The sequence below is a fragment of the Protopterus annectens genome, chromosome 13.part0 (genome assembly GCF_019279795.1).
Source record: "Protopterus annectens isolate FY-2018-M chromosome 13.part0, PAN1.0, whole genome shotgun sequence".
Lineage (NCBI taxonomy): Eukaryota > Metazoa > Chordata > Ceratodontiformes > Protopteridae > Protopterus > Protopterus annectens.
In genome coordinates, this window is record NC_056747.1 from 140,954,525 (window position 1) to 140,980,481 (window position 25,957).

Sequence of the window (25,957 nt, forward strand, 5' to 3'; positions counted from 1 at the left end):
CTACAGGCACTAATGGCAGTGGAGCCTTTCCTCATTTTTCATCAAGACAGAGTCTCTCTACGAACTAACCCTTCCTTTATGCCAAAGGTGGTATGCAGTGTGGCCGTAAACCAAACCATTCATTTGCCCACCTTTTTCCCAAATCCCCAGAACAAAGGAGAAAGACTCCTGCACTCTTTGGGTATTCACAGGCAGTTATGTTACTACTTGGATAAAACTAAGGCTTTCTTAAAATCTGACCAGCTCTTTGTAGCCTATGCTGCAGTATCACAAGGAAAAGCTTGTTGCTTGTTGTTTGGAGTTTCAATAAATTTCTTTGTGGTGACTTCGTGGTTCGTGAACTTCTTTAACACATCTTGTGAGGAGCGAATGTGTTACTGTTTTGGAGACTAGTGGAGGATACCCTTTATAGTATAGCTAGCGGGCTTGCAGTTATTACAAAAAGTTATTTCAAAACAGACCATTTCAAAATGGATAGGACATTGCATACGTTTCTGCTACACGCATCATGGGAAACCGGTACCTGCTAACATTAGGTCCCACTCCACCAGGGCTACAGCTACATCAGCAACCTTTCTCAGGGGGGTGCCAACCAAGGATAATTCTGGAAGCTGCAACTTTGAGTTCAGTGCACACCTTCACCAAACACTCACTTACCTCTTTATTCTAAGACTAAAGCTGGTTTTGCCACTGCAGTTTTGCAGGGTCTACTAGCTCCTTCTAACCCTGTTTAACTCCACCACCCATCCTTAGCTTTTGGATTCAACCCACGTGTGATGACTGCAGCAGGGTAACATGATGAACATAGTACAGTTTTGTACCTACCATAAATGTAGACGTTAGAGTGTTCACCCTGCTGCAGTCCAGGATACCCTCTCTCCATCCCCTCTGAACTAGCTGGACTTATAGCCTACCTATTGGGGGCACCTGACATCTGGGGCAAGAAAAACTGAAGAAAATGGCATTGGATACCTCTCGTATACCCATGGCGCACTGATGTCAGGGAAGAAGCGACAGCAACTGACGCTGGACCAAGACTTTGGAACTCTGGCCGACTGCGGGACCGCCTGACGGCAGGATAAACCCAAGTGTGATGACTGCAGCAGGGTGAACACTCTAACATCTACATTTATGGTAGGTACAAAACTGTACTTTTCGGGGTAAGTAGCAAGAACATGGTTTAGGGTTTTGAAGTAGGTCATATTTTTAGCCATAATTCGACTGCAGAGAAAGCATCTTGGGTTAATTTGTTGTAATCCATTTATGGATGGTGTTATGCAGATTAGTGTGGAGTCATGGGTACTGGATTATTTCTGCACAATTTTTTTGCTGCATGAAGTTTATTTATGAAGATATTGAATAGTAGTGGGCCTAGTATTGTGGCACCCTCACTGTGATTTCTTGGTAGCAAGACAATGTTTGCTGCCGTTTGACAGCCTGTTGTCTTTCTGCTCTGTAGCTGAGAAACCATTTGAGGGAGGGTTGTGACAGGTCGAGAGGAGAGTTCCATGAGAAGATGGTGGGATTCTGTGTCTGATGCCTTGGATCTTGGAAGAGGTTAGATATTAATTTCTGTTTCTATGGGAGGTTATGGTATTCGTGAAATGTAGGAGTGTAGTACTCGTACTGTAAGCTAGTCTGAAACCATGCTGTGTTTTGGTAGAAGGTTGGTTGTGTTGAGGCAGTTTGAGTTGTGCATGAATGGATTTTTCTAGAATTTGATAGTGGTGACAGTATTGGCAATTGTTCTGTAATTGTTTAGCTCAGTAGATGAGCTACCTTTATGCAATGGTATGATGTAGGATTTTTTTCCAGATGCAACATGGGTTTCAGTCACTGATTTATTAATTAGGATGGATATGGGGTAAGCTATTGCATTAACAGCAAGTTTTAGGTACCAAAATGGAAGCTGATCTGCCGCTACTGACTGTTAAGTTTGTGTAGAAGTTTGCATATGGTTGAGGATGGAATTGTTTGGAAACTAAAAGTTTGAGGTTTTTTGTTTTGGGGTGGGGGGGTAAGGAAAGAGGAGGTATTACTATTAAGGAGATATTTCACTGTTTGGATAAAGAACAAGTTGAACTGAGTGGAGATTTGGTCAGTTGTCTTTGTGTTTGGTGGTGGTGTGGAAGTGTGGCCTAGGTATAGAAGTTTGACCAGAAGTTTTGGGTTGCGTTGGTACTTGTAGGCTAGTATAGTGGTTTTGCTGCATGCTTTGATCTGGCTTTGTGAGGTTCCTTAGTCATCTAAATGTGTACAAGGTATTTTGTGTTCTGTTTTTAACCGTTCTTTCCTTGTGTTGTCTCTGCTTAATCAGTTCTTTTGTTTCTCTAGTTAGCCATGGGGCAGGGTTTGATTTGAGTGTTTTGAACTGTGTTTGATTTGAGTGTTTTGAACTGGGGCAAGTTTTTTCAAGATTTTGAGAAAGGTTTGGTTTTAATGAGACAGCAATATCCAATGGCATTTTTTAGAATGTTTGTTTATTTGGGTGAGTGCTTATAAAAGTGTCATTGAAATGTGTTGTATTTCAGGTTTGGTTATATGTGACTTAAGGAATATTGTTGGTACTTCTGATTGTAAAGGTAGATGTAAGTGGTCATTAATATCTGTTAAAGTTCTGTGATTTGGGAATTTCTTAGGTCTTTAGTGAGAATCCAGTCCAGGGTTGATTGTCTATTAGATTTGCCTATTATAGTGATTAGGTTGAAGAGTTGGGTAAAATTGCACAGGTTACTTACATCTGTAGGGTTGGCTTTGCTAAATAGCTGGCAGTCTGTTTAGATCTCCCAAGCTGGTAGTTTCTTGTGTTCTGACATCCAGATGAGTATGCTTTCGGCTGTCGGCATGTTACCAGGTGCTTTGTAAATAGCTGCAATGCATAGCATTTGTTTTACTGATATTAGAGACTTGCAAGAATCTCTGCATTGTTAAATGTGGGTATTTATATGGGATGGTAGAAATTTTTGGGGAGCTTTTCTAAGTAATGGCTGTGTCACAGTCTCATTTAGTTTTTTTGTCAAGGCTCGTGTGTCATCATTTATTTTTTTAACCAAGTTTCACTTAATTGGCATGTCTGGTGAATATGTAGCAATGCAAGCATTTATGTCCTGTATTGCATTACAAATGCTTCTTGCATTCATATTGAATTGAGGGTCTGTTTTTAGAGGCTTTTGTTAAGGGTAGTTGGGAGGAATTTGTTTTTGGAGGCGTTAAATTTTTGCTGTTCTGTTTGTTGGAACTTTGACGTGAGTGAATTTCTCCACTGATGTTGAGGGCATGATTAAGTAGGATTACTGCATTGATTCTGATATGTTTGGGTACGAGGTAATTTTGTTTATGGGAAGTGAATTTTTAAAGGACATTTTTTAGGGTTGTATTTTATTTTGAAATGGGCAGTAGCTGAAGAGGTTGGTATATCACAGTTTGATGGGCTGTGATTTTGATACTAGTTTAGGTGATTATGATAACGTGGGAAAGGAGTAGTTTGGGTTGAGTATTTTGAACTTTGATAGCTAAAAAGTGAGTTAGTGTAGTAAGGAGGCATGATAGGAGGATGTTACTTGTAATGGTGAGTACTAATAGTTTGGATAGAGTCATAGTAATAGTGGTTTGAATTGGGTAGAGATTTGTTGTAATTGGTGTACTAGCTTGGGTTCCAGGGTAGACCATTAGGTGGGAATGGTGTGGGAATGATGGGTTATAGTTTACTTATGGTAATGATTATGATGGGAGTTAGTTTTGAGGGAGTGATTATGCGCAAGTGTTGGTGGGTTTGTAGCTTTAAGAACTTTGGATGTGGAAATGGCTGAGGAAGTTTAGTTTTTTGTGAAGAAGTTTATTGTTTATGTAGCATGTGGATGGAGTTGGCGTAGAATAAAATGTGGAGGATGACAGGTGGGTGGGAATTTGGGGGTAAGTTGGGAGTGGAATGGGATTCACCAAGTTGTGATTTTAATAAGGAAAATAATCTGTGAGGATATCCTGATATTAGGTAAACTATACTGATGACATCACTATCGCTGGCTTTAAGCCATGCTTTTTTGAATGTTTTGCAGGTTAAGTCCAATTTAATTCACAGCAAATTCTTATGTTAGAGGAGAGTTTTGATATGTAGTTTTCTGTAGATATTACCTTTAAAGTAGGGGTCTGACTGATATGGTCTAGTTTACACTTCTTACTGTATAGATTCATAGTTGTATACTAGGCTAATCACCAGGGCTATTATAAACTTAGCCATGCAGTCTAACCCAGTTGTGTCCCTATGTGTCGTGGGAGTTTGCTAGGAGGGGGGGTATGTTAAGAAGTTTCTAGAGGTTATGTGCAGGGCTATGTTACTTTGAGGATTGTCTACCTCTGTCCATCAGAGACATGGAGACCAGACTGGGTTGAATTTCTGATAATCCCATCCATTAGTCAAAGTTAGGGTTGGGGATGAACCCTTGCTCCATATGGATGGGGGAGCCTTTACCAGAGCATGGAGATCTTCTGAGACTACTGTTTGCCTTGCCAACATGTCTTATTTATATCAGAAGCAAAATTTAAATTTTTGGATCTAATGGCCTGATGTTCATTTTGCAGATGTGCAAAAGGTCCATCAGAGCTGGATCCAAGGATACCTTGTATGCCAGACATAAACAGCCTGTCTGTAACCTGTAGGAGACAGAGTATAGAGAGAGGGCTTTAAAACAAATCCGTGTAGGACATTGTGTTTATACCCTGGATTCTCCTGGTAAGGAATCTTTGTGGGCGTTCCAACTGTTGCATATGTTTGGCCAGATACATGGGTGAAGGGGGCAATATACTCCATGATGAGTCTGATAAGGGCAAAGTAAAGTGGGTACTATGACTTCCTTGGACCTGGATGCCATACCCTTGCATACAAGTTGGTCAACAAAATTATTTTCTTACTACATTGACCCCATGTTGGTCAAAGGCCATATTACTGTGTCTACATGTCTTCCAAGATCCCTGACTACTGGGTCCATTCTTAGGGGCGTCTTATCTCTAGAGTACTTAGCCTGGGTTGCAGTTTTCCTAAAATACACTAATGTATTTCTTGGCATTAAGTTTTAGTCCATGACTTTGGCACCAGCCATTTGTCTGTTTTAGACCCTCTTGTAAGATGTTTGTGTGATGGGGAGGATCTAGGATAGCTTCCAGTTTGCAGTCATCTGCAAACTTGGTCAGTCAAAGGCCCTTGACATTGGCCTTTACCTCTGAGAAGTAGATGCCAAGTAAGAGAGGTCCCAGCAATAGAACCGTGATGTACCCTGCTTGTAATCTGTCTTAGTGGAGGTGGTATCACCAATCCTGACCTGCTAGGTCCTGTTTGTGAGCCAGCTGGCAATCCAGTGAGTTATGTAGGGGTTTAAGCCCAGTTCAGTGAGTTTGTCAACTGTACCAAAGTATGGTAGTATTGAACATGTTAGCCAGGTCCAGGTAGGAGGTATGCACCATTTTCTCCTCATCCGTTGCCTTGGTGACCTTCTCAAAGAAGTCTACCAGTTGTAATATACAATCATAGGTTCATAGGTTCATAGGTTTATACTAGGCTATCTGCCCTAAGGCATTTATAAGCCTAGCCCAAATTATTGTGGCTTACGCCACCCCTTATATGAAAAAATACTGTGCCCATTAGTTTGTTGTGCCTCTGTCCAGCAGTGACCCAGAGATGATTCCCGGGGTAAACCTACGATCTCCCATCCACAGGTCTAGATTTCTCTTGAACAGAGTCAGCGAGGTGCTCTGCCTCACATGGACCGGGATTTTATTCCACAGCATAGGGAGTCTCTGAGTGATAAATCTATCCCTCCAGCACGTCCTATTTATATCCGTGCTAAGGTTTAAGTCGCTTGCTCTAGTGGTTTTGGTGGATTTGGATTTTTGAGGTGGAGCATGTCCATTAATTCCGGGTTGGACATGGCCTTGTATGTCAGGCACATGTTACCTCTGAGCAGACGGTATGCGACTGAATAGAGCTGGAGTTTCTTCAATCTGGCAGCATATGACAGATTTTGGAGTCCCTTTATCCTTTTGGTGAGGAACTTTTGGGGTCTCTCCAATTGCTGCAGATGTCGGGTGAGATACATCCCGAATGGGGCATTGTACTCGATCATTGGTCTGATAAGTGAAGAGTACAGGGAACAATGACCTCACTAGATCTGGATGTGAATCCCTTCATGATCAGGTGGGCAATGTAGAAGGTCTTTCTAACCACTTTAGCAATGTGAGTGTCAAAGAAAGGCCACTGTCAACCTGGGTCCCCAGGTCCCTGATAACCTCTTCTGTGCTTAGTGGATTGCCACCTATATGGTAGCTTGGGGTTACCTTGTTTTTCCCGAAGGGTATGACTATACATTTTTGGCGTTTAACTTCAGGCCATGGCTCTGGCACCAGCTATCTGTTTCCGTGAGTCCCTTCTGAAGGATATCAGTGTCCGATGCACTTTCCACTATGGCCCAGTTTGCAGTCATCTGCAAACTTTGTCAGCCAAAGTCCTCCCATGTTGGCCTGTACTTCTGAGAAGTAGATGCCAAACAATAGGGGGCCAAGGACCGAGCCCTGTGGGACACCACTTGTGACCGGCTTGGAGTCTGACACAGCGCCAGCAACTCTAACCCTGTGGGTTCTGTCCTTAAGCCAGTTTGCAACCCATCTTGTGACATATGGGTTTACATTTAAGCTGGTAAGTTTTTCTACAATACCCGAGTGGGGTATTGTGTCGAAAGCCTTTGCAAGGTCAAGGTAGGCTGTATGGACTGCCTTTCCCTCATCAATGGCCTTGGTGACTATTTCAAGAAGTCGACCAAGTTCAAAAGGCATGATCTTCCCTTGACAAAGCCAAACTGGGTCGGGTCCAATGTCTGCAAGTCCCCTATATCTTTGTGTATGAGCTCCATTATGATCCTCTCCATAGCTTTGCAGACTAGACTTGTTAAGCTTATGGGCGGTAATTACCAGGGTCCGTGAGGCGCCACCTTTGTGGAGTGGGACCACAGTTGCCGTCGCCACTCCTTGGGCACGTATCCTGTGGTAAGGCTGAGATTAAACAGCTGCCTTATGTGCGGGTTTAATTCCTCATTTAGCTCGTGTAGCACACAGCCGGGACACCATCCGGTCCCATTGATGCTGTGTTTTTAGCTTTAGAGAGAGCAGCTTTCACCTGCGCATTTGAGATGTCCGGGAGGCTACACTCGGCTGGGATAGTTATCTCTCCTTTAGGGGAGAGGGGTGAATTTTGCACTGAACCCGTCTGCCAGTATGTTGGCAATGTCTGTGGGTTCAGTGATTTTTGTATCATTTTGGACTAATTCTGAGCATATCTGTGAGTTTCCACCCAGGTTCCTAACATAGCTGAAAAAGGCCTTATGATTGTCCTTTGAATCCATGGCAATTTTTCTCTCAAAATTGGCCTTAGTTGATTTTATGAGTGCTCGTAATTTTTACTAATAATGATCAGGGGTGACTTCCCTTTTATGGATTTTGTTCTATCATGTAATAGCTTTCTCCTCTTATTGTAAAGTTTGTTAATGGCTGGGGTCCACCAGACTGGACGTTGCCCTTTGTGGAAAGAGTCTTGGTTTTATTTGGGATTGCCTGATCCATGCAGTCCTGGAGGTGTTCATAGAAGGCATTTGTAAGGGCTTCCGCAGCTTGGGTTGTGGTTTCCTCTGACTCAGGGGCCTTGAAGGATACCACACCAGTCTTGAGTAGTGTGAAGTTTGCTTTAGAGAAGTTCTTCACTATGGTCTTTTTGTTTGGGGTGGGGGCGGGATGTGGATTTCCAGTGAGATTAGTTTATGATCAGATCTCACCAATGAGGATATACTTCGGTGTGGAGCATTTTGTCCCCATGTTTGTGACAATGAGATCTAGTATATTTTCTCCTCTCGTGGGAACAGTGACTAGCTGTTCCATGGCATTTGAATTTATGAACTCCAGGAACCGTTGGGCTAGAAAGTTAGGGCTTGAGTAATGTTCCCAGTCTATATTCGGGTAGTTGAAGTCACCCAATATGATGGTGTTTGGAGATACATTTATACCCTCCAGTGTCTTCAGGAAGGCTGTGTGGGGTTCCTGAGTTTGAGAGGGTGGCCTGTAGCATGCTACAATTTGTAGAGCAGTTTTGCCTATTGTTAGTTGCACCTGGATGGTTTCCGAAGCTTCATGCGTTGCCACCAACCTGGAGGTGTGAGTATCCTTTATGAATATGGATACACCCCTCCTTTTGTGGAGTGGTCCGGGTTTTGGGGCCGGACGCATGATATGAGGTAAAACCTAATAGTGCCGGGTGCTCTCAGGAGCCTTGAACCAGGTTTCAGTTACAGCCCAGACCTCGATGTTCTCCATACTGAGAAGGGCCTCGAGTCGTGCATTTTGAGATTTAGACTTCTGGCATTGAGCAGCATTACCCTCAATTTCTTCCCATTTTGTTTTCTAGGGTGGTAGGTTTAGAATTTGAGCCTTGCCTAAAAAGGCACTATGGGGTGGCAAGAGCCTTAGCCAATATCCGGAATCCCAGGGTGACAGGTGCAAGCCGTCCCTTGAAGCAGCGTGGCTTGTCAAGCATGTCATCCCAGGCAGACAGACACTGGATCCCCTTTGAATGACACCAGACATTAAGCCAGTTGTTAAAGCTGATCATCTTGTCTCTATATTGTGGCATCATTCTTGGTGAAGGAAGGATACTGCTCAGGGTTAGGGTCATACCTGCCTGGGCTACATAATCAGAGAGCTCCTCTATGTCTCTTTTCATGCAGTCCAGGGAGGTACGTCTCAGGTCATTCACACCAGCATGGACAATGACTGTGTCATATTTGTACTTGCTGTGGAGTGACCAGTGCTTGTGTTATGTGGCGGATTCTAGCGCCCGATAGGCAGCTTACTGTGACCCTCTCCTTGTTCAGCCTGGTGAGTGGGACGTCAGTGTGTCTGACTATGGAGTCACCTATGACAAGTATGTTTGGTGTTGTATTTGGCCTTAAGGGCTGTGACTGCTTTGCACACTGCTTTTGTGGTTTATGTGTTGCTTGTGGGGTGTCTTGAGGTAGCAGTTGTTTGGGTGTCTGCTTTGGAGGCCTCTGCTGTTTAGGTAAATTTTACTCAGAGCCTCCGAGTATGTCTTTGTGTGTTTATGTGTTTGATTCAGTGGAGTGGTAGCATTATGTGAGGCTGGTTTTGTGGTGTGTGTAGTTGCCTTCTCCTCCTGTCTGGTCTTGCCAGTCCTGAGTTGAGAGAGCTCAGCCTCCAGTTTGGCTAAATAGCTGCATCTCTCGCAAGTATTTGTGTTATGTGGGAGGAGGAGAGGGTTGTCTGTGTACATGAGGCAGTTATAACATTGCCTCAAGATTCCCAGATTCACCAGCTGGACCGGAGAGGAGATTGACAACTGACCTTTGGACATGCTAGAATAATATTGGGAAATCCTTAATTGAAAACAAGGGCCAGTGGGGAGTGAGGGTGTAGTGCTTTTAATTTTTAGTGCTGACTTATACAATTGCTTTAGTGAGCAAGTGCCAGGTAACTTGAGTGCAATGTGATACAAGTAACTAAATGCAAAAACGACAAACAGTAACTTTCTTTCAAGTGAAACAAGGAAATAAGTACAGTAAGCAATGCAGATATCACTAGTGATCCACAGAAGCTGAGAAGTTGCGTATTAGGTGAATTAGCTTCCAGGGAAATAACAAGCAAACAAACAACAAGTATATAAACAAAGCTAGATTCAGTAGGCCTGGATCTAGTCTATGATAGAGCAAACAAGGTGAACCAATTTCAGTAAGATACAGTTCAAATATTCAGGCACTATAAACCTTTAACCAGAAAATTCCCAGCTCAGAAGGGCAGAGTCCAGCCTCTTCTCCCACAAGAGTGCAGTCCACGAACCTTCTTAATGTAAAATAACTGGCCTGAAGCCCAAGTGCCTAAACCAGAACTAATACACTTGGACACTGGGCTCTCAATCAGCAGTTCCCAACTTAGAAGGATGAAAGCTACCTGTCCTGCCACCACAGTGCTTGCCACAAACCTTCCTAATGTAAAACAACTGGTCTGAAGCCCAAGTGCTTAATCCAAAAGACTTGAATGATAGCTACACTTTAATCAAGTTACAACCAAGCAGTAATAAATACCATTGAATACTTTAGAGAATGTCTGGATTAGTGCTCAAATTACACAAACAAAGCTAGATCCAGCAGGCCCGAATCCAGTCTATGCCACAGCAAACAAGGCGCACCAACTTCAGTAAGAAACAGTTCAGATATGCATGCACTATAAGCCTTTAACCAGAAATTCCCAGCTCAGAAGGGCAGAGTCCAGCCTCTCCTCCCACAAGAGTGCAGACCACGAACCCTCTTAATGTAAAATAACTGGCTTGAAAGCCCAAGTGCTTAAACCAGAATTAATACACTTTTAGAATAACAGACACTGAGCCCTCAATCAGCAGTTCTCAAGCAATCCTTCCTTGACAAAGCCAAAATGGGTTGAGTTCAGTGTCTGAATGTTGCCTGCATCTTTGTTGATCATTTCCATAGTAGTTTGTTCCATGGCTTTGCTGGTCAGACTAATAGGTCTGTAGTTTCCAGGGTTGGTTGATGGTTCACCCTTGTGAAGTAGGATAACTGTCACAGCATAAAAAGGAAAAATACAGCTGCACTGTACTGCTGGCATGCGAGAGAGGGAGAGAATGAGTGCAAGTGGGTGGGTAGCTATTACCTTATACTGGGGAAGTAATGTTTTGTGGTGGGAGATATTTTTATATCAATTAGATGTCATGGACAGAAGATTACTGTTGACTACTCTCAAGGAGTCCACTGCGCATATATTTCTTATGGATGTTATAGTGGTACAGTTATCAAAAATAAGAGTTGCTATTCCTACTTAATTGGCACAGTTTTTACTTTTAGGCATTGATATTGAAAACAAAATAAACCCAGTGGGCTGTCGGTCTTGCTTGCCTACTGTTCAGATACTGTTGCTTGAAATGTTTATTGGTTCTGTTCACGGGTGGCAGACTGTGTAGTTGGAAGAATAGTTGAAGTTTTTCCAGTGGAGAATACTGAATTGTCTAGGTGGGGCAAAGATAAGAAATTACTAAAAGAAAGTAAAACGGACAAAAAATAGTTGGGAATGATAGACCCTCCACTTCAAGAAAATGATTCCCCCTTAAATGAAATCAGGGGTTAATCTGCTGCTGTCTGTGGTTGATTTTAGAAAGAAAATGCAAGTGGCAGTCTAATAAGGTGTATAACTGTTTGGTAGAGGTGTTATTTTATTGATTCTGCCTACAAGTATAAACTGTCTGACCTTCGGTTAAAAACAGTGTGGAAAGAGATTAGTTGTTTAGACAGTATGTCTGACTCAGTTTCCTCTGAAATGAAAGGAAGTGGAAAGCAGATATAATTTGTTTTCTAAACAGTTGATGTCTGTGCTTATGCCACAAAGTAGCGTGCTTAGAGTGGCTAGCTTTGGCCTTTACTGTGTCACAGAAGGGGGCAGCACGTGCATGTTGAAACATAGTAATAGGCAGTCAACATTTCTGTGTTTTGGAGTGTTTTTTTAATTACAGTATTGTAGTTAAACTGTTGTGAAACAAGGTGCATTCTCATTTGCTAATTCCAAAGTAGGGGAGTTTGAGTTTATTTTTTTTAATTAAAACCTTGGGAAGTTGATTTATCTCTGCATCCAATCCAGTCACACTAATTTGGGTACAGAGATGGCTCTGGACTTTGCAAGAAGGGATTAAATATCATTGTTCACCCGCCAGTCCCCTGTCTAGGTACATTGAGATGCTGATGTGCCAACATACAAAATGGTGGCAAAGGTGCAGACTGTGAATCTTGGGAATTCCCCAAGTATATAGTGAAATATTACAGCTGGGCATTTACAGCTCTCAGAAGTGTCAGTGTCTCTATCCATGACTGCCTTGACCATCATTGTCAGTGTTGTGTGACTGATTACTCTGAAACTGGCATCTTCAGGAAACCATCTGAAAATTCCCGTTTCATTGCTGATTCTTTGTTCTCTGACAAACGTGAGTAGAGGCGCTAACCACTTGAACTTGTGATTTATCTGTCTCTTAACTAGGATGTTCGTTTATGTGGGCTGATTTGGTCTCTTACCACTGAAAAGGAGTTGCTTTTGTGCTTTTTTTTCCAGATGGGGATGTCTATAGTATTTTGCCTTTTTTTATTAAATCCTTTGACACTTCTATTGTAAGACAAAGAACAACTTCTATCCACATCTCCACTTTCCTACCGTAGTAACATGTCTCTGAACAAGAAATCTGGGCAAAGCCGTAAGTAATGGAGTGGGAGGCAAATGCCCAAAAACAGGGACACTTTTTATATATTGCTCTTACAAACTTAGAAAGTTCACAGAATAACAGGTTTTGCAACAGCTTGATTTTTGTGAAGGGTTTGAAGTCTAAAACTCGTATCTGTCATTTTCTAACTTCAACCCTCAGTGATTTGCCAGAAAACCAAAATTCTGAGAAACAAAAATATGAAAAAAAAATCTGGAGATTCTGCGAAAATCTGTACAGTTGAGAGATTTGCATGGTAACTGTTTTTGTCCTTTGTGGCGTGATTTTAGGACAGTACTGCTTCTGTTTATATGTGCATTAACGACTGCAGTAGCAAGACAGAAATGTGCATCTAATTCTGAGATCCTCGAGGGTTTCCAGACTGTTCAGCATGACCAGCAATAGAAGATTTACTCTGGTAACTTGTCGTCATATATTTTAAGTTGAGAAACTGCATCTTGTGTTTTAAGTATTGTTATTATCCTATTGCTTGTATTTAGAAAAGTACTTAAAAGGGTTTTACTGTTTCTTGTAGTTCAGGTACCTGTTTTATTTGATTTAGTATTTTAAATTTGATTTAAAAACAAAATATTCACTTGTCATGTACTTCAACATTTTTATGTTCTTTTACAGAACGTTAGCTGACAGTGAAAACTTCTTGGAAGCAGCTTCATCTATTTTAGGTAATCAGATTTATTTATTTATTTAACATTTGTTGACTGGGAAAGTCTGACTAGGTTCCACAGATCCTGTTTTCAGTGGAGGCCCGGGGAGAAATGCTCCAGAAGCATGTTTTTAAAGTACATATTATAACCAGATATGCCTTTTACATGAATGGAAGTCGTAGGCCTGCATGGAATCCGCTTATAACTGTAGAGGACCAAAGGAAAATACTGCTCGTTTGTCAGAGCATGTTTAATAGGGTTTTTAGAGGACAGGTGGTAGACAACGATACTTGTTCCGACAAGTACTGAGTATACATGTATTACAGGTCAGCTGACCCAGCAAATCCCCCTGTTTGGATATAAACGGTAGGATAGCCAATGGCACTGCTGATAAAGTATTTTTTCTGTGCTGCATGAATTTTCAGGCATAAGCTCGTGGGACAGCTAATTGATTTGGAAGAGATGGTCAGATTTAGACCAGGGTGTGCAGGCAGCTGTAATCTGTCAACATTTCAGGAATAGGTGTAGCTTAGGAGGCTTTCTAGCAGACTGAGTAGCTCAGGGTGATAAACTAGTTAAGGGCTGGATGATGGAAGGGAGTGGAACGTTATCGTTTTAGTGTTTGGTTAAAGCTGCACTATTTTTTTTTATGTGCACACTGGTATCACAGCAGGATAATGACAGGATGAGGTTTCTTTGCAGGATATGTAGTAGACTAGATACGTGGTGAGGTACGGCTGATGTTCATCGTGCATACAGCTGCAGTAATCACAGATGGGTTCTCTGCCGTCAGGCGGGTCCTCGGTCGGCCGAATTCCAAAGTCTAGGTCCGGCATCAGTTGTCGTTGCTTTCTTTCCTGACATCAGTGCGACAGGGGTATATAAGACACAGCCGACGCCATATTCTTCAGTCTTTTTTGCCGAGTGGTGCCCGAAGCAGAAGCAGTTCGCAAGTGCCGGTCGGCCAGCTCCTGAAATTACGAATAATTGGAAACCGAAGTCTTCTTTAAAGCCAAGTACCCCGTTGGGGAAACTTTTCTTGCCTCAGGCCGATGTCAGACAAAGTTAACAATTGTATTTCTTGTGGGAAGCAAATACCGCATAAGGATTTCCATTCCCTCTGCATACCTTGTTTAGGCCCAGACCACGACGTCTCGGCCTGTCGCTTTTGCGCTACTTTCAATAAACGCACTATTAAGCGTCGGGCGGAGTTTGCCCAGCACTTCTTTGGTAAAGCCTTTGATTATAAAATGTCGTCTGATACTTCGACTACCGTTTTGTCCAAAAAACGCAAGGACAAAGACTGACACACGAGGTCCACGGTCTCCACCGACACCACACCAAAACTGGCGACACGTGGTCCAGTTCTCAGCAAGGCGCCTACGCAGCCCCTGACTACTGATGACAATTCTTTGGCGGTGTCCTCTGTAACCGAGACCGCTGGTACCTCGGCCCATACCCAGACTACCACCGAAGCCACTGTGAGTGTTGAGCCTCCTAATGTGGATAGGTCCACTTCCACCCATGGTGTCTTTAGACCCTCATCTTCCTTCTCCATTAAGGCCTTTGCTAAGTCCAAATCAGCCATGCATCCCAAGAGGCCTGTTGCACAGGGCCCATCTCCAGGCCCCATGCCTAAAAAGCAGATGCTAAAAATGGCTTAAGATTTAATTACTCTTAACAGGGGTTCCCAGCCCCCTCCAGACAAGAGACCCAGAGTGGAGGAAGCTTCTCCCTTTTCTGACAAGGATTCAATTTTTTCAGAACATTCTGATGAGGAACACTCGTACTCCCCTTTTGAAGATTCGGATGCTGAGCAGTCCATTCCTTCTGTATCTCCCCCAGAGGATTTCTCTTTTGGGGAAACCTTGCACGCTTTGAGGGAACACTTCCATTGGGAAGGCCAAGACTTTTCTGATTCCAAGAAAAGGCTTGGGGAATTTCTTTTGTTACCTCAGCACAGACCTCTGGCGATACCTCCTGTCTTGGACATACTTGATGATGTTTATTCGGAGGCTTGCCTAAATCCGGGTTCCCTGCCTCCTGCCCCAGTCAAGCCTGATAGGTACTACAGAGTTCCTAACTCTCACCAATTTCTTTACAAAAGCCATAATGCTGACCCTGAAACCATTTCTCAAGGCCCCAAGGGAATGAAGGCCTCTACTGCTAAGAATCCACTACCTTCCGAAAGAGAGTCTAGATCCTTAGAAAGGTGGGGAGAAAAAGGTATATACCTCGGCCATCCTAGCCATGAGGGCCTTAAATTGTCAGTTCCATATGCTTAAATATCAGCAGTTTCTGTTATCACAATTAAGAAATAAGATGTCTCAACCTGAACAACCAGATTTGAAGGAGTTGCAGGATATGATGCATAGTGCAGAACAAGTGGGTAAACACACCTTATAATGTGGCTATGATGCCCTAGAGGCCTCAAGCAGAGCTGCTGTGACAGGATCAGTCATTCGTAGACATGCCTGGCTTAGAGAACAAACCTTGCCTGACCATGTTAAAGCTAAGCTACTAGATGCTCCTTTACAAAAGGATGTACTATTTGGTACTAATGCTGAGGAGATACTACGAAAAATGGAAGAAAAAGCTAAATCTATGCAAACTGTCAAAGCTTTTCTACAGGTTCAGCCACCACATTTTAGCAGAAATTGGCCTTCAAAGAACTGGTCCTTTCCAGCCGCGAACAAGCCACAAAGAGGTAGATACAGGTGCGCAAGGGGCAGAGGACAACCTCAAGGATCATAGAGGCAGACGATGGCAAACTCCAGCACCAAGAGGTGGCGAAGACAGTGCACAGCAATACAGGAAACAAACCCAATGACTTCCCCCTTTTCATGCCAAGCAAGTCTCAGCTGGCAGCACCCTTGGGAGGAAAGCTGGCATTATTTACAAGAAATTGGCATACTATCACAACAGACAAATGGATCCTGGACATTATAAACAGAGGCTACAGATTTCATTTTCACACTCTCCAAAAATGAGAGGCCTGCCGAACCTGCCACACAATCAAAGGGCAGAGGCTCAAATACAAATTTCAAAGCTTATGGCCATGAAAGCTATTCAAGAGGTACCTCCTCACGAACAAGGTCAAGGTTTTTATTCCAGACTTTTTCTGGTACCAAGTAAAGGAACCGACTGGAGACCCATTTTGGACTTATCCATCCTAAACACATTTCTACTCGTACCAAAATTCAAGATGCTCCCATTACAGCAGCTTCTTCCCATGCTGGGCAAGGAGTTTTGGCTGGTAACATTGGACCTCAAGGAGGCATACCTGCATGTCAGACAAAGCTGCAGAAGATACTTCAGATTTCTTGCAGGTTCAGTCCACTATCAATTCTCTGCATTGCCCTTTGGCTTATCTACTGTGCCCAGAGTATTCATGAAATGCCTGGCATCAGTAATTGCCTACTGCAGACTTCAAGGGATACAAATTTACCCTTATTTGGATGACTGCCTGATCCAAGTGGACAACAAGTACATACTTCTGGAACATCTGGCTTATGTAACACTGTTATTGAATTCTCTGGGATACATGGTCAACAAGGAGAAATCCAGGCTAACACCATCTCAGAAAATAACTTTCCTGGGTGCCAACTTGGACACAAAAACCCAGATGGCCTATCTTACGCCAGAAAAACAAGGACAACTAACTCTTTACTTAAAAATACTAGCAAATTGTACCAGGCTCACTGCAAGGAAAGTCCTGCAGGCTCTGGGCTTCATGGCATCTTGCATTCTTCTAATCCCATGTGCAAAGTTGCATATGAGGAAACTTCAATGGTACCTAAAAAGCCTATGGTCTCAACACAGCCACAGTTTGGAAACAATAATACCAATAATTCCATGTTTGCAAAATGAATTTCTATGGTGGGCCCAAGCATGTCAAACAAACACAGGTCTTCCATTCTGCAAGCCTCAAGCAAATCAAGTCATCACAACAGACGCCTCAGATTACGCCTGGGGGGCGCACATGACAGACAGGTGCATTCAGGGCAAATGGTCCCAAAAGGAAAAGCACCTTCACATCAATCAAAGAAATGCTAGCAGTGATAAATGCAATTACAATTTTCAAGGACCTCCTGCGTCCAGGGCAATTATTGATAAGAACAGACAACACCACAGTAATGTGGTACATAAACAAGGTGGAACAGTCATACCCCCTGTGCAGGCTAGCCATGTCACTTTGGAACTTGGCTCTGGAATGGCAAATCGAACTTCAAGCACAGTGCTTGCCAGGATTGGAAAACACGCTGGCAGACAATCTAAGCAGAAATATGACAGATCCACATGAATGGAAGTTGCATCCTCAAGTGTTTACAAAAATAATACAAGCGTTGGGAAGACCAGACCTAGATCTCTTTGCCTCCCACAGGAATCATCAATTGAAAAAGTTCTGTTCAAGGACCTTTCATCCAAAGGCCTGGAGAGTGGATGCCCTTTCTTTCATTTGGGCAACATGGACAGTTTTAGCTTTCCCACCTTTGCCTCTTCTGCCCAAGGTGCTCTTGAAAGCAAGAGCAGACAGACCGAAGATGATACTGATTGCTCCAGACTGGCCAAGACAACACTGGTACCCACTCCTGAGGAGCCTAACATACTCCTCCCTGGACTCTACCTCTAATGCCTCTTCTACTGACTCAGCACAGCTACAAAACTCTTCAGTCAGCTGAAAACTCTCAATCTGGCTGCATGGAAAATTCCTTAACACCACCACAGACCCTACTTTCTAAAGAGGTGCAGGATGTCATTTTGGAGGCCAGAAGGCCATCTACTAGAAAGGCTTACTCCACAAAATGGAAACGTTTTTGCGCTTGGAATGAGAAAAAAGGCCAGGATCCTAGAAAACTGAATTTGCCTCAGATATTACAGTATCTAGCTGAGCTGTTGAATAGTGGACTTTCATTTTCCTCCATCAAAATTCATGCCTCAGCCATTTCTGCAGAATACAACCCTGATCCACCCTTATTCTCTCACCCACTTTTAAGACAGTTCCTCAGAGGAGCTAAGAATATAAGACCTTCAAGGAAACAACCAATACCAAGCTGGGATCTTAACTACATCCTAGAAAACTTAACATTGCCTCCCTTTGAACCCGCTGCCTCAACAGATTTGCAATATTTGTCCTGGAAAACAGCCTTCCTTCTGGCCATTACCTCAGCTCGTAGGGTTTCGGAACTTCAAGCCCTCGTGGCTGTGCAGTCCTTTCTCATCTTCCATCAGGACAGGGTTTCCCTACGAATCAACCCTTCATTTATGCCGAAGGTAGTATCCAGGGTAGCTTTAAATCAGGCCATACACTTACCTACCTTTTACCCCAATCCTCAAAACAAAGGGGAAAGGCTGCTACATTCCTTAGACATCCATAGACAGCTACGTTACTATTTGGACAGAACACAGCCCTTCAGGAAATCGGAACAACTTTGTGTCCTGTGCTGTAGGAGCTCAAGGGAAGCCAATTTCCAAACAGACAATTTCAAAGTAGATAGGCCATTGCATACGGTTTTGTTACTCCTTTCATGGCAAACCTGTTCCTACAGGCATCAAATCCCACTCCACAAGGGCCACAGCTACCTCTACAGCCTTCCTCAGAGGAGTCCCTACCAAAGATATTTTGGAGGCAGCCACGTGGAGTTCTGTGCATACCTTCACAAAACGCTACCACCTGCCTTTATATTCCAAGAGTAGAGCAGGCTTTGCCACTGCTGTGCTGCAGGGCATTCTGGCTGCTCCCAGTTCCACCTAGTGCCTACCACCCTGTGCGTAGCTTTGGGATTCTACCCATCTGTGATTACTGCAGTTGTATGCACGATGAACATAGTACAGTTTTGTACCTACCATAAATGTAGATGTTAGAGTGCTAATACAGCTGCAGTACAGGTTTCCCTCCCTCCTTCCCCTCTTGGTAAAGGACTAGAGGCCAACACCTCCTCATACTACCTAATTTGGGTTATCCTCCTATGGTGTATTTGCTTGCAACTACTGTTTTTTCATTACATTGCATTGCTTGAATATATATATATATATATATATATATATATATATATATATATATATATATATATATATATAATTTATGTATTGCCTTCCTTCTGGAGGCACCTGACATCTGGGGCAAGAAAGACTGAAGAATATGGCGTTGGCTGTGTCTTGTATACCCCTGTCGCACTGATGTCGGGAAAGAAAGCGACGACAACCGACGCCGGACCTAGATTAATTATATTGCATTGCATTGTTACATAAATTTATGTATTGCCTTCCTTCTGGGGGCACCTGACATCTGGGGCAAGAAAAGCTGAAGAAAATGGCGTCGGCTGGTTCTTTTATACCCCCTGTCGCACTGACATCAGGGAAGAAGCGACGACATCCGACGCCGGACCAAGACTTTGGAATTCGGCCGACTGAGGACCCGCTTGAAGGCAGAGAACCCATCTGTGATTACTGCAGCTGTATTAGCACTCTAACATCTACATTTATGGTAGGTACAAAACTGTACTTTTTGGAGACTGATGGAATGTAAAAGATACAGGAGTGCTCAAGAGTGGATCCCCTCTGCATTTTATGAAGTCATGTAGGTGGTGTTGCACTTTGAGCATAGAATACGCTTGCTTTGATGTGCAGATAAGTGACTATAAAGGCATGTGGCATGAATTTTTTTTCTCTCCTCCTCAGCTTACAGGTTCTTAATGACCTTTAAGCTTTCCCCTTAGTTACCCTGTTTGATCCATTTATCCCTTATGGTGGCAAGAGATCACTGGCCCATTAATTTCCCGTGGGAGGTGAGAAATGGGTGTTGACTGATTCTTTTGTCCACTGTTGCAGTGGATATTTTTTGTTTATGCTGCTATGTTCTTATATCTCAGCTGGATGTCTGTAGTAACTTGTTAATATTTACTGAGAAATGTGAAGTCTTTGGTTAGTAGCGGTATCTACAACAGGGAAGGGCAGAACTAGAACACTCATTCATCCACCTGCTTAACTGAATAAACTACTTGAAACTTCAACAAGGCCTCTCTCTTACTCCCACAGAAAGGGTATCAAAGATGGTGGTCTAGATCTGCTAGCTAAAGTGATTTTTATATGGACTAATCCTTTGTACTCTGTCTCCTGTTTGTCCTGTCACACTCTGGGTCACAAGTGGTGATATCGGATTTCACTCGAACCTTTTGGATTACCTCCATTTACAATATAGCCCAGGGGATTAAGGCTCTGTTATCCTACAGACATAGCTTGGAACCTTCAGTTCTTGCATATTTTGTGACTCCGAACAAGGCACTTAACCAGACCGTAACTTGCAGGTCTCTCCTGAAAAAAGCCTGTAGTTCAGGGGGTCTTACCACTTTAAAACATGTCCAGATTTCAAAGGAGTACTTATTTTTTTATGAACAGTTTTGCACATTGTGTAATGTAGAGTCTTATGATAGTTGTCTCAACTCCCTCTTTAGAGGTGGTATCCCAGATGAATGTTGCTGAGCAGTAGGAGCAGGGCTTTCATAACTGTGCTTGGTTAGAAAAAAGTATGCCGAAATGTGCATTAAGGTCTGGCATATGTACATCAGGTCTGTAGAATGGATGAGCTGTGTAGGAACGTGAGTGATCAGAATGTGTGCCCAGTATGAATTACCTAGAAATCAGTCTGCATGGAAACAAGACTGAGAACCTTTTAAGCATAGGGTACTTGCTTTCTTTGCGGAGAGGATTTTCCATTTATTTTTAATCCCCATATTTTGTTTGGTAACCAGGTAAATGCCCTGGTTTGCAGACCCATTTTAGCCACTTCCCGGGCCATGAACGAGTATAATGGAGATATCTCGGTCTGATTCTTCTGTTGTGCAGCCTCCACTGGGCGTCTCTCCTGAGGCAGTTAAAGCCTGGGGGATCATCCGGCTGCACTGATGGATTCTTTTACCACCACTGTTTCAGAGGCTGGTTTGTATCCAGTCTTATGCATTTCCTTGGAGGCCTTGCAGGCGTCTGCTTTGGGCATTTAAGGGGAACCACAGCTGATTATTTCTGAGGGGGCCTAGGGGCATGTAGATCAGAGTGTATGTGATGTGTGCTGTATCTTTAAGAAGCATATTAAAGACTGTACTTGCAGGTATTAATTCCCGACACATGCAGTCCTTAATGCTATTTTGAAAGAGCAGCCAGAGAATGAGCATGTGTGATCGCAGTTAGTTTGTATACAAGTTAAGTTAATGTCAGTAAGCTTTTATAGCGATTGTATAAAATAAAGCTGCTTGAACAGAACCCACGAAAACTCTTCTATTGTGTCCAAAGTAGGTGAGCGACATGGTGTCAGAACCGGCATGGCAGAGAATATTCGGAGCCATGAAGTGCAGAGATGACAGTGAAGGTAAAACTGAGAAACCAGAAAAGAATCAAAGGGAATAAGAAGTAGCATAAACTTTTAGGTAAAAAGGACAAAATGGGGCATTACAAGGGCAAAAAACGCATTATTAAGCAAGTGGAAGGCACACAAGGTTTATTAACTAAGGGAAATGTTTAAAACAAAGGTGTTTGACGAAATGATTAACAGTAAAGCAAAACGAGCATGTTTAAAGCAAAATGTGTGTGTAAGGCAAGGCGGGCATGTTTAGAGCAAAACGAGCACAAGAAAAGCACAGTGGGCATGAAAAGTGATTAAATGAGCAAAACGAATATAATAAGGATGAAAAGGGCACATTAAGCAAAAAGCAAGGCGACTGCATGTGTTTTGGCAGTACTACGACTTTGTATTGTATCAAGGGCATAACTAAAGTTATTCAAAGCATCTCATTGTGCAAAAGTGCTTACAGTTGTATCTTTCGGCTTTTCCTGGTTAGGGGTCGCCACAGCGGAACTCCGGTCCGCTAATGATTGGCAGTAGATTTTTACGTACGAGCTTGCCAGGCCTGACGCACAACCTTCAACGAAGGTACGCCCATTCACGCATGCCTCCACACAGAAAACGCTTTAGCTGAGAAACGGACAGGACAACGTCTTACTGTGAGGCGACAACGCTACCGCAGCACCAAAGTGCTTACAGTGTGTGTGCTTATTACTGTGCATATATTTTGAAAAGTTTGCGTAAGGTGCAATGATTTTGTGAAATACAGTCAGTGTAGCCATTTTGAAAAGTTTCTTGTGCTGGGTGTGTCTTCACAAAGTGACGCTATTGTAGTGCTTCTTGGACTGTGGAGAGTTCTCTAGCAAGGTGTACCGCCATTTTGGTGAAATTTCCATGTGCTGTGTACAATTTATTTGCAAAGTGCAATTACTTAGAAATGTTGTTGATTTTGGGGCAAGAGAAGCCTAGTTCATTCGCATCATGAAGTTGAGATGTTTTTTAAAATGATAAATGACTTTAGCAATGCAGTAATTACAAAGAAGCCCAGTTAATTTGCCTTGTGCAGTTATTTGATATGTTTCTTATACTGATAAGAGGTGATCTCTTGCAAAATGATATTACAAAAGTAATGCAAAAGTCCAATAATACCAGTGTGTGCTGAATAAATGTTTCTTGAAGCAAAAAAATAAATCCAACAAGCAGAGGTAAGATGAAGCAACACCAGGCTATCGTAAAACCAGCAATAGTTTTATTCAGGAAACGGGCAAAGGCAAAAGCGCTTTCGCAGTATTACAACTGCTTCATCAGATGCATAAAATCTGTCTAATCAAATGCTCATTAAATAAAGTGAAAAAAATAACGACATCCTAGTAAAACTCTTGGAGATAACCTTTTAAATATGTACAGTACTAATAGTAAATGTATAAAAAAGTGAATATGTATAAAAGATGGGGGGGTTGAAAGGGAGTCTACAACTTTATTTTATTTATTTTACATTTGTTGACCGTGCTAGTCCAGCTGGATATATGTCCATTTTCAGTGGAGGCCCGGGGAGAAAAGCTCCACAAACAACCAAATGGGACAAGACAAGAATATTTACAGTAGAAATTGGTACATCACAAAACTTTATAACGTATATTACATATCTAGGATTTTATATTCTGTATTCCAGTAGGGAAAAAAAAATGATGTAAACATAACCTAGATACAACAGTAGTTTGAATTAATAATGGAAATTATATCTAAGAGATAGTATAGATACTAAGGTCACACACAAAAATCAAAAGAAAAACACTAGTGTTAAATGGATAGAGTATACAAAAGCAAAATACAAGGATACAATTAGTGTTCAGTCTCACTCTCATTTTAAAAAGAGTACATGCTTTCAACATAGGTTTCAGTGGTAATTTATCATTAAACCCTGTCCCTGTATCTGCTCTTAATCTAATAATCCATTTGCTTTCTAAGCACGGTTTCATTTCTAATATCACCTTCCCTGAGACTTTCCTGTACCATATCTGTAACTTGAAATCTGAATACATGCTCTGGGGTTAGTGTCTGCTACATGATTAGCTAATGAATTCCTAACTATAGTATTTCTTATATTATTCAGATGTTTTCTTACCCTTTCTTTCAGTCTTCTGTCAGTTTTACCTACATAAAATTTACTGCAGGTTTTACACACTGCTAGGTAAACCACCTGACTGCTATTACAAGTTGCCTCCACTGAAAATTTATAGACCTTGTTCTGGTCTGGGTGAAAAAGAATTCACCTGCTTGATTTATGTAACTGCAAAAACTGCAGTTATAACAAGGTCTAGTATTTCTATAAGAATCATGTTTCCTGCCATCATACCCCATAAGACACTTTGGGTAACATAGCGGCTGACCTAAAGATTTATTTTTCTTATAAACTATGGGGCATTCACCTATTATAGCTTTCAATTCTGTACTAGTGGTCATGGCACCCCAGTGTTTTTAATAATGTCAGCTACACCGTTAGAGTCCTTAGAATATGTTACTGGTACCCTGCACCTAAGCTCATCTACCTTATTCACAGATGCAGGTGGATCTGAGGAAAAATAAGACCTGCGATCATTCCCTCTTCTTTGTTTTACTTCAACTAGCTTATCAGATACTTCCTTTTTGTCATACCCCCTTGCTACAAATGTTTCTTCTAGATCACTCAGTTCTTTCTTAAAATTTTTCTCACTAGCATTAACTCGTGATGTTCTTAAAGCTTGCCCCTTCACCACATTATTAAAGGTAAAATGTGGGTGCGAAAGCTTAACTTAGCGAACTCTGTATAATCGACAAAATGTCAAAATACCAAACACAAGGAACAGCTACCCCCTGGGAAAAAAAATCGCTGCTCTGTTTAAAAAAAAAAAAGCACCCCCCCTTGCATAATAAGGGGGGGGCTTCGCCCCACTCACCCTCCAATGAGGGCTGTGCCCCCCACACCCATCCTACTTAAATATACCAACTCCGAGATTCCACCACAGTGGAGGAAATGGCAAAGTCCCGAAAAATGGCCCAGTGATTTTTTTATTTTTTTTTTTCTGAGAAAAAAATCGCTGTAATGTGCTTTCGGGATTTCACCATTTTGAATCAAAAGGGTCAGTTAAACAGTGTTCACTATTTTAATTTTTCAGTTGGGGTACTTAGCTTTTTAGAAGTCTTCATACTTGTAGTAGTAATCTCTGGTTCTGACCGACCGGCACTTGCGAACAGCTTCTGCTTCGGGCGCCACGCGGCAAGAAAGACAGAGGAAAATGGCGTCGGCTGATGCCTTTATACCCGAAGAACTGCCTCTATGACGTCGGGTGAAGTGCAACACCAGCCGAGGCCAGACCCAGACTTTGGAATCCGGCCGACCGAAGGGCTGCCTGACGACAGGACAACCCATTTGTAAGGACTGCAGATGCATGCCTATCGGACATCTACATTTATGGTAGGTACAAAACTGTACTTTATGGTGAGATCTTAAAGAACTGTACTTTCATAATTACTAGATGTGCAGTCTGAGACAATTGTGAAGCCTAGTCCAGATAACTAAATTGTGTTTTGAGGCAATTGGGAAAAGTGACTTGCTCAGTGTCAGACACTAGGCAAATGAAGGCTGAGGGAATTAAACCCTGGACCACAGAAAGCAGCTTAACAGCTCAGTCTTACCCCCCCCCCCAACTTCCTTATTTACTAATTTGCTCAATTATGTATTTTGTGTTCATAGTCATTTTGTCTGCTTTGCTTAGGAAATACCACCTGATCCTGATATTCAGCCAAGGGCAGAGGAACGTCCCACCAGCTAGTGCAGTACCACCCCCAGCACTGCCAAGCATAGTACCACCAACACCGCCTAGTAGAGCTTTTTTTGTGCTTTTCCCAACTAGCTACTTTAGCTCATATCATGGCTGAATGAGGCTGTGTTAACCAGTCTGTCTGGTGGCTGCTATTTTTTTTTTTTTATGTACTGACAGGGTGTTGTCTAAACAGTTCCAGTTTTATGAAAGTAAAGGATTGTAGCATTGGCCTTAAGAATGCAACATAAATTGATACTTGAAAACAAGGCAATAATAATTGTGAGATGTGTGCTTGCATGTTTTGTTTTTATTATTTTTTTTTACTCTGTGGGGTCATTTCTTGAAACACTTGTTAGTTAGGAGCTAGGCACATTCATTTTTAAATTACTTAAAATTGTAGTTAATGACCCAGGGGAATAAAGCTATAATTACACACCAGATGACCTGTGTTCTATTAATGGCTTGAGTTGGAAGTGTTGGGCAGACTGGGAGTGTGTAGTTGATGCTGGCGTTTCCCACCATTGGGAGAGGGAGATGACTATACCTGCTGCATGTTGACCCTATTCATTTAGCTTGGGAGATACTGCAGGACACAGCTGCTGCATATAAGCTAGAAGTTGTATAAGTAATGCACATCTTGTCCTCCTAAGTAGCAGTATTCTGCATTCTGTACCCACTGTGGGAAAGAGGTTAGCTTGGTTAGGGATTTCTCACAATGAATTGTAGCCCGCTCCTGATCCCCACTGGTGGCCAAATGGACATATCTCTTTTTGTAATGTGGATTGAATGAACTAAAGAACTTTCATTGCGTTTTGAAAGCAAACAGTCTCAATCTGTTGTCCCAGAGGAA

General features: G+C 42.4%; 1 protein-coding gene across 1 annotated transcript in view; it reads left to right on the forward strand.

Annotated features, from left to right (window-relative positions):
- Positions 1-25,957, forward strand: part of LOC122817666 (UV excision repair protein RAD23 homolog B-like) — a 660,004-nt gene that overhangs the window by 452,075 nt on the left and 181,972 nt on the right. The window contains exon 5 of the mRNA XM_044090733.1: positions 12,935-12,984. Within this exon, the coding sequence (XP_043946668.1) occupies positions 12,935-12,984 (50 nt within the window). The remainder of the gene's footprint in view (positions 1-12,934; positions 12,985-25,957) is intronic.